The sequence below is a fragment of the Thunnus albacares genome, chromosome 11 (assembly GCF_914725855.1).
Source record: "Thunnus albacares chromosome 11, fThuAlb1.1, whole genome shotgun sequence".
In the NCBI taxonomy this organism is placed as follows: domain Eukaryota; kingdom Metazoa; phylum Chordata; class Actinopteri; order Scombriformes; family Scombridae; genus Thunnus; species Thunnus albacares.
In genome coordinates this window covers 30,564,497-30,572,500 of record NC_058116.1, presented here as the reverse complement: position 1 = coordinate 30,572,500, position 8,004 = coordinate 30,564,497, and the positions used below count along the sequence as shown (strand labels likewise).

General features: G+C 39.7%; 2 protein-coding genes and 1 long non-coding RNA gene across 4 annotated transcripts in view; 2 read left to right on the top strand and 1 right to left on the bottom strand.

The window, feature by feature from the left end:
• LOC122992286 (ribosomal RNA processing protein 1 homolog B-like) overlaps nucleotides 1-1,576 on the top strand; it is a 14,832-nt gene extending 13,256 nt beyond the window's left edge. For both annotated transcript variants that reach the window (XM_044366047.1, XM_044366046.1), the window contains one exon: nucleotides 1,196-1,576. In XM_044366047.1, coding sequence (XP_044221982.1) covers nucleotides 1,196-1,407 — 212 coding nt within the window. In that variant the 3' untranslated portion in view covers nucleotides 1,408-1,576. The remainder of the gene's footprint in view (nucleotides 1-1,195) is intronic.
• A 1,689-nt stretch (nucleotides 1,577-3,265) lies between these two features.
• On the top strand, nucleotides 3,266-5,633 carry LOC122992287. The gene is made up of 2 exons (XR_006406009.1): nucleotides 3,266-4,368; nucleotides 4,446-5,633. It is a non-coding gene; the product is annotated as an uncharacterized LOC122992287 (long non-coding RNA).
• Nucleotides 5,634-6,391: 758 nt separating this feature from the next.
• LOC122992125 (NACHT, LRR and PYD domains-containing protein 12-like) overlaps nucleotides 6,392-8,004 on the bottom strand; it is a 31,470-nt gene continuing 29,857 nt past the window's right edge. The window contains exon 13 of the mRNA XM_044365734.1: nucleotides 6,392-7,492. Within this exon, the coding sequence (XP_044221669.1) occupies nucleotides 7,480-7,492 (13 nt within the window). The 3' untranslated portion in view covers nucleotides 6,392-7,479. The remainder of the gene's footprint in view (nucleotides 7,493-8,004) is intronic.

Here is an 8,004-nt window from a genome sequence, read left to right as displayed (position 1 = left end):
TGTTAAAGTGACAGATTTTTATCATTCAGACTACAGCTGGGCATCAGTACTCGATACCTTAACTCAGTATCATCCAGTATCATGCATTCCATCCTTTTTGTGCCCAGATTTAGAAAACAAAAAAGACAATTTGTGTGGTTTTGCTTGCAGCCGATCACTGCTAGCGTTCCTTGATTTAATGCGACGTGTGATCGGCCGACTACAGCAGCAGCTACGACCCAAACCGTCTGTAGCGGTGAATTCGAGCGCCGTGTATTTGAAGGAGTTGACAAAAATAAATATTTTATGTGGATGGAGAGGAATCGTGGCTGTTTACACAACTGAATGCTTCCATTCACATGATGAGTATCAGATGAAGTACTTCATCGGTATCGGTATCACTTTCAAGGTTACTCTCATCAATTTTTTTTTTAAACAATATCCAACCCTGATCCACACACACGTGTTTCTTTACAGCTTTATTCAGACATGACGGGACGTTTATGAAGAGAGAGAGATGATGGTGACGAAGGAGACTTTGTTTTGTAGTCTCACAGGCTGCATCACTGACAGATTTAAAAACTTCTTTTGCTGTTAATCCTTAATTAATGAGCATCACTCAGCAGAGCTCCTCACAGTGAATCCACTGACACATTTTCACATCAGTTAGAGAAGATTCTGCCGCCTGTTTTTTTTTATCAAATCCGACACACACGATCAGTGAACGACAGTGATGAAGTAAAGCTGTGATACTTGAGTCTGACACAATTTTTTTTAATGTGTAAACTATGTTGTTTCTATTTTAAATGAGAAAGCAAACATGTTTTTCCAGAACCTGAATTATATGAAATTCAAGACGTTTTTGGAAAGTTGTGTCAGAACTTATTAAAACTAGAGCTCCAACCAATGATTATTTTTATCGTTAAAGTGACTCATGTGCTCATCTAGACATGAGACCCACGTGTTAAATCACCATCAGATTAATGTGAAGGGATGCATGAATGAAAGGAGCTTAAGGCCCGACAACCAGCTAGAGCCAAAGATTTGTTTTTATGAATCCTCTTAGTAGTGTTTCAACTGGATTAGGAAAAAAAAATCTTCCACAAAAGACTGATCAGTAATTTGAATCTAAAGCTGAACAGTTTAAAAACTTTAGACTCAGTTGAATGATTTACATTTTGTCTGACTGTGTGTTTGTTTGTTTTTCATCGTGCAGAGTTTAGGAAGACCGATCGCAGCCTGCTGGTGAGTCCAGATGGGTCGTCACGAGTGCCCTTTGACCCACAACAGAAACCCAAGTGTGGGGTGTTGAAGTCTCCTCCCACGCTACGCTCCGCCAGCGTCAAGAACACCCCCAACAGGAAGAAGAGCTTGACGACTCCGAAGAGCACGCCTAAACGCCGACCGTCCGCAGCCGACTTCTTCTAACGTCTCGCGCTTGATGGACTGTAGATGCGGATGTAAATCTCTCTGAACTCTTTCGTAACAGACTGGTTTAAAACATCCTGTTTTTGGAGAGATATATAAAAGTATTTTTATGTTTATCTGATGCGATTTGCCTCTTTGAGTGACATTTTAATAAAGTTACTCAATTTCACTTTTTCCAATTATATCACATTTTCTGTTTGTGTTTCTGAGTTTAATACAACATATTAGTGATAATAATGCAAAAAATTTTTGTATGTGAAGAAATTATATATTGGGGGGGGGGGGAATATGCTTTTATACTTTTAAGGAGAAAAAGTTTGCATTTTTAACTTGAGTAAAATTCAGTTAATGCAAAGTGTCAGAACATATTAAAAACAAAGAACGGTGTATATGTACATCTGTATATCTCAGAGGTGCCCCTGTGGAGTTCTCATGCAAACATACTCACCAAAACAATTTGTATCCTTGAGGTCTAAGAAAAGTGTGGAATGCTTCTCCTTCCTTGTAAAATATTTGCAAAGTTGATTTTTAAATCCTGATTTTTTTTTTTTTTTTTTACATCTGTTCACTATTGATGGAAGAAGTATTCACATCCTCTACTTAAGGGATGTTTAAGGGTTCCTTCATGGAGCTGGAGTGACTGCTGGGGGGGGAAAGGCAGGCTTCCTCTGGGGTGCTGGTCCAACTGTTCACCCAGTGGTGTCCCTAGATGAGGGAGACCGGAGGCCTCCCCTTAGTGGAGGAAAATCCTCTTCAACCAGGGCGTTAAATCTGTTGTCCCGGAATAACACGATGGAACAGGGACTTCTTGCTGTGTTTGCTTTTTGGATGGTGGTCCAGAGCTCTGTTTGCTGGGGGGGTAGAGCACCTAGTTTGCTGCATGCGTCTCCAGCTTGGTTCTGAGCATAGCACAGTAGAGTTGAGTTCCCCTCCAGCTGCGATAGAAATAAATATGTTGTTTTTTCAATGAAACGGTGGTACGGCATGGTGAGTCTCTCCCAGGTGTGCTGTGCACCTGGAGTGTAAATAAGTCGTGCAAAGATATTCAAGTAGAGCCCCCCAGAATATAAATATAGACCTGAAAATGTGCAGAATGTGTCCTCTTAAATATGCAGGGAAATCAGGGATGTAGTTTTTCAGTTTCTATACACATCATTCACATTCATATGATTCACTGTCTGCTGTAATCGTGTATTTAATAAGGTGGCCTGTAGAGCTCCCTGATGTCTATAGAACACAAGCTGCTCAATGACCTCTACCACCCTCTGTACCACATCAGGTAAACAGGTATTTATTGCTGCCACATCACATCAGCTAATGGTGCATTACTACCTGGTTTCCCAGCAGCATTCTCCATCAAGTCCAGCGCTAATGAAATCTTGGTGTGCTGTGCTCTGCTGAAGTGTGAGGCGATCACTTTAAAGCAGTCATAGTTTGACATACTCAAAACCTGCTTGGTTAGTGTATTTTTTTATTTCTAATTGTTTTTATTGAGTTTTCAGTAAGAAAGAGAAAACAAAAGGTACCAAAAGAGAACAATTGCATAAGTACAGTACATGGATACAATATCCTGCACAACTTACATACATGAATTAATTACATTTGTAATGTCAACAGAATGAACAAATGGAGACTACAATGGACATGGAAGCACGGGCTACTAAACTAAAGTGTTTACATCATATTAGCTTGCATAATAGTCTAAAAAGGGGTACCCAAGAGCCCTGAACTGTGCATCTGATTTTTTTTTCTTGTTAGAGAACTGACATTATCCCAAGAATCCAGGTAAGAAGAATAATCTGTCGGATTTGTAGTTTTGAGAATGCCATTAGATCTGATTGATTGCCTGTGAAAAATGGGACTGTGGTAACTTGTACTCAAACAGCCCATCAGTGAAAAGGTCCGCCACACAATGTATTCCCTTCCCAGACCAGATCTGAAAAGCTGCATCTATCAAAGGTTTAAAAAGGGGGGTCGAGGTAAAAGACATAAGACACCAAGGCTTGCATATGGCCAAAGTGTTTAAAGTGTTTTATATGCAGGGTGCCTCTGACAATAGGATTATCCATATGGACCCCCACAGCCAATGGTAGTGGAGCACACAACATAGAAGCTGGGGAGACTGGTGAACACACCTGCTGTTCCATAAGGACCCAGTTTGGGCCTTCCCCATTCACAAAGGTATCATACCAGATAGTTAGTTTGTGGATGTTGGCTGCCCAGTAATAATACAAAAGGTTTGGCAGTGCTTGACCACCATTGCGTACATGTTGCTCTAGTGATAATTATATAATGTTGTTTATTCTCTATATTTGGTGTGGAGAGACTGGTGTGCAGTCGTGGACCCATGGCTAAGGAAGATGACAGAGAAGGGGGGGATTATGTGGCTATTTCGATATGGCTTATCTGAAAGGTTGGTGGATAAGTAAAGTCATCCTGTGGACGGATTGTGTTTATTTGCTTATGAAATATAATTATTTACTATTACAAACTAGTTGAGAAAATGGACACTGACGACTTCGGGAATGCAGAGGAGTTTGTGCAGCTAATGCTCAGTCCGATCTCTCCACATGTTACCGGGTACCATGACTGACATTTATTCATTCACCATGAATATGGCCCATATGGATGTCTCTTCATTTTTGCTTTATTAAATTAAGGATGATGAGGTCCAGACCTTCCTGGAGGGACGCCACAGTGATGGACCTGAGATTCAAGTTCAAAATGGATAAGGATGCCATCTTGGACAGGTTGAGTGCTGCAGCAGTAGCGATGAATACAGCAGTGGCAGAAGAGGTATTTGACCGACAATCCTTTTGATTGTGGCACATTTTTATTGTGATACCTTTCCTCTGGTTCCATGCATGGTATTTACATGATCAGTTTCTTCTCAAGCTATCAGAGCAAGAGACACAGAGATGGTGTGATGATGAAGAAGAAGGGGAGGAAGAAGAAGACTATGTAAGCTCAGTTCATTATGATGATCATATGGCAAACCATTAAACTAAACCATCTGGTTATGGTTCATTTAATTTTAGACTCTACTCTTAAAGCAACACAACGCCTTGGAGGAACTGTTAGCAGCGGAGGACCTCAAGCTACAACAAGTCCAGATCTGCAGAGGTCTGCTTCCAATCCCTGTATCAGCTGACCCTGCTCTCTGGTGGTGGCAGAAGAGAGACACACTGCCCCTGTTGTCAGATCTTGCTCAAATCTGTTAGTGTGTTTGGGCGTCCTCCTTCCCATCTTCCACAGCCAGAGACACCATTAGCCCAGAGAGATCTAGGATCCTCCCAGAGAAAGCAAATATGCTAATTTTTCTGCAGAACAATTTTTGATTTTATGTGCCAGTTTTACATTTGATTCAAGCTTATTCCCTTTTGAAAATGAGTGTTGTAATTTATTCAAATGCTACTAGACATTCATGCCTATTTCTCTAAAGAATAATTGTTTATTTTGTCAGTTTTATATTTGTTTTCCAAGTAATGTCCTTTTAAGGAAAGGAGCATTGTAATTTGTTTTAACATGTTCAAATGTTCAGACTGAAGTTGTGTGTAGTTTCTGGTCTTGCTGTAACCTACGTTGAGGGCACTGACCTATAGGCAGTATTCTGTTTCTGCTTTCAGAGTCAGAGTGCGCTCTGTAACCTGAATGTCCTCCTTCTGTTTCTAGAGGGAAGCATAGATGGTAGAGGGCAGTAATGGGTTACCGAGGGAACTTGGGGGGTGAACTGGTTCCAACTGAGAATAATAAAACAGTTGCGTTGACGCTGAATACCTGTATAGGCCTATTTGTTTCCACACAAAAAATTGATCGGGAATCAATAAGGAAATTGTTAAAAAATCAGACTGATAAGCAGAATCGATAATGGCTCAGTCAAACAGACACACAAGAAAACACACAAAAACTACTCTATAATCTCAGACAGTGTAGACTTTATTCCATTTAAGCTGAATTGTTGCAAAGTGCTCCTGCTTCTCTTTAAGTATACTTATTTGCTGTTTCATTTTACACGTGCAATACTCTTGATTTCCCCCAGTGTACAACACAATCACCGCCCCATTGAAAACCTCACATCTCTCAGTTTAACCCCAGCTCAACACAATGGACATCACGGAAGAAGCACTCAAATAAACAGATTTGTTCTGAAATGGCATGTATGAGTGATTGAAAAGAATTTGCCACTTTTACAAATTTTTTCACTTGTCCTGTGTTCTACTTTGCGAGAAAAAAAATCCATACATACAATACAGCAAGTTAAGTTCATCACATGTCAACATGTGATTTAAAATAGCCTGTGCAGTTTATTGATCCTTTAAAGTTGCAGATGGCCACACATTATCACTTTAAAGCAGTCATAGTCTGATCAGGCTGGAACACATTTTATGACTGACATAGTAGATGGATTCAATTCAATTTTATTTTTATTTTTAAATTTTATTGACACACCATGTACATGCCTTCATGATATACCAAGGTTTCATATGAAGTGTGAGGTCAGTAGGAGGCGGGGCTGTAACCATAAACACTATATGCTATTTATACTATTTGCTGCCAGACTACTACACAACTATATCAGTGTGTGCATAAAATTAATATTATAATATATATTCATCAGTATATATTTTTGCATTTCCCTGCAATCTCCATTTATTTTTAGGTTTTACATTCTTTGGGTGGGGTGGTTGGTGAGTGTGTTGGTTGGCCACGGTAGGAATGGGCTGGAAAATGGGGGACTCACTGTTTGATGCAAGGTCACACAATATACATAATATGTCATACATATGACACATATACAACACTACCTTGCTGCACCTATATACTGTACATGTTTAAAAGATGTAGGCTAGTAAAAGCAATGGTAACTATTTATCTTACAGGTCCTTTAATTTTATACTAATTTCCTGGATATTTTCTGTGTAATTTGCAGGTAATTTATAGGACATTTTACAGAAAGAGTGCAACAGAGTGGTTCAATTTTGTTTAATTTATATGCAAAAAGGTTAAGTTGGTTTAGTTGGTAAGTACCCACTTAGTATATTTGGGTTCATATGTAGTGTAATGCTGGTGTAAGTTAGAGTTAACTATCTGATTAATTCTGATTTTGGGTTGTGGGTAAGTAAAAGCACAGGGACAGCTTCATCAGAGGAACATGTCTACTTTAATGTCAGTAGAAAACAGTAGGACCATTGAACACTGACAATAAACTGGATATCTCACTTCACTCTGCCCAATCTATACTATCCTAAACACAATAGACAAGATGCATAGTGTTATATAGTTCCTGATTTCCAGTAGGTAAAAATATAATGGAATATTTATTAGCTCACAATGTTTTGATCTGTTCTGGATAACATAACAAGCTTTTAAAATACAACACATTGTGAACATAACATGAGATGAAACCAGTGGTCTCCAACCTTTTTGGCTGACTTGACTTTGACTTTATTTAGAGTAAAGTCAGATGCCATATTATAGGTCCTGTTAGTAAGTTAATAAGATAGTACGTTATAGTGCCAAGTGATTCTGCAATAATCTGTAGTGTCAACAGATACAGATGGTCATATGTTTGAAAGAAAAGAGGCAGGAGATTTCAGTTTTAGACCAAATTCAAACTTAAATACAAAGATATAATTTTTAGAAGTCTTTGTAAACAAGTCCCTGCTGGAGATGATCCAGATGGATCAAAATCAATATTCAGACTTAGGTGCAGGAGGAGGGTGGAGGAGATGTTTGGGTGGAGGAGTCTCAGTGTGTATGCAGAGACTGTGTAGGACAGAGCAGCAGCAGAGCAGTCCAAATACACTGATGATACTCTGTCAGATCCAGAGGAACACACAGGGATGATGGTGGACTTGACTTTGTGTCTGACAGTGGAGCTGTTCTCAGATCAGTTCAGACTGCAGCACTGAGAGCCATCTCCACTTCTTCAGATTTCTCTGTCAGTAACTGCTGGATGAAGCTCTGCTGTCCACTCTACAGTCCAGTAACATGGCCCACACAAGCTGCTGCTGCTTCCACCTCTCTGGATCATCGGGATACAGCTGATCTACAGCTGATTTCTTAAGGAAATCATGATTTCCATCTGATGAGAGAAGAAGAAACAACAGAGCTCATAAATCACTGTTTAGTGGAACTCACTTCATCAGCTGTCAGTCAGTGATGCACACATCCAGTATAAAGAGCAGCAGGGACTTCAGCCCTGTTCTGACCAGAAGTGGAACAGCTGTATAGCATAGCCAGCTTCCTTTTAGCTCTCATGTTAATGTGTTGGAGTGGAAGAGGGTGCAGAGTACGAACAACTTTCACAGGTGGTGGATCAAAAATCACACTAAAGGCAAAATCAGAAAAAAGATCTGCATACTTTTTTTTCTGATTTTTGCTTTTAATGTGTTGGGGTGAACAAATTGAGCTCAAAGCTCACAGACCTGCAAAGACTTTTGGCATCAAGTCTGTTTACTCTGCAAATTTCACTGAAGCTCACAGAGGACATACACTGCTGCGAGTCATGAACACATCATTACTGCAGAAACAGTTTAGTGATACAGTTACTGTTGTTAAATGTGACCTGGTGTTAAATTTAAAGCTCTCTGCGTG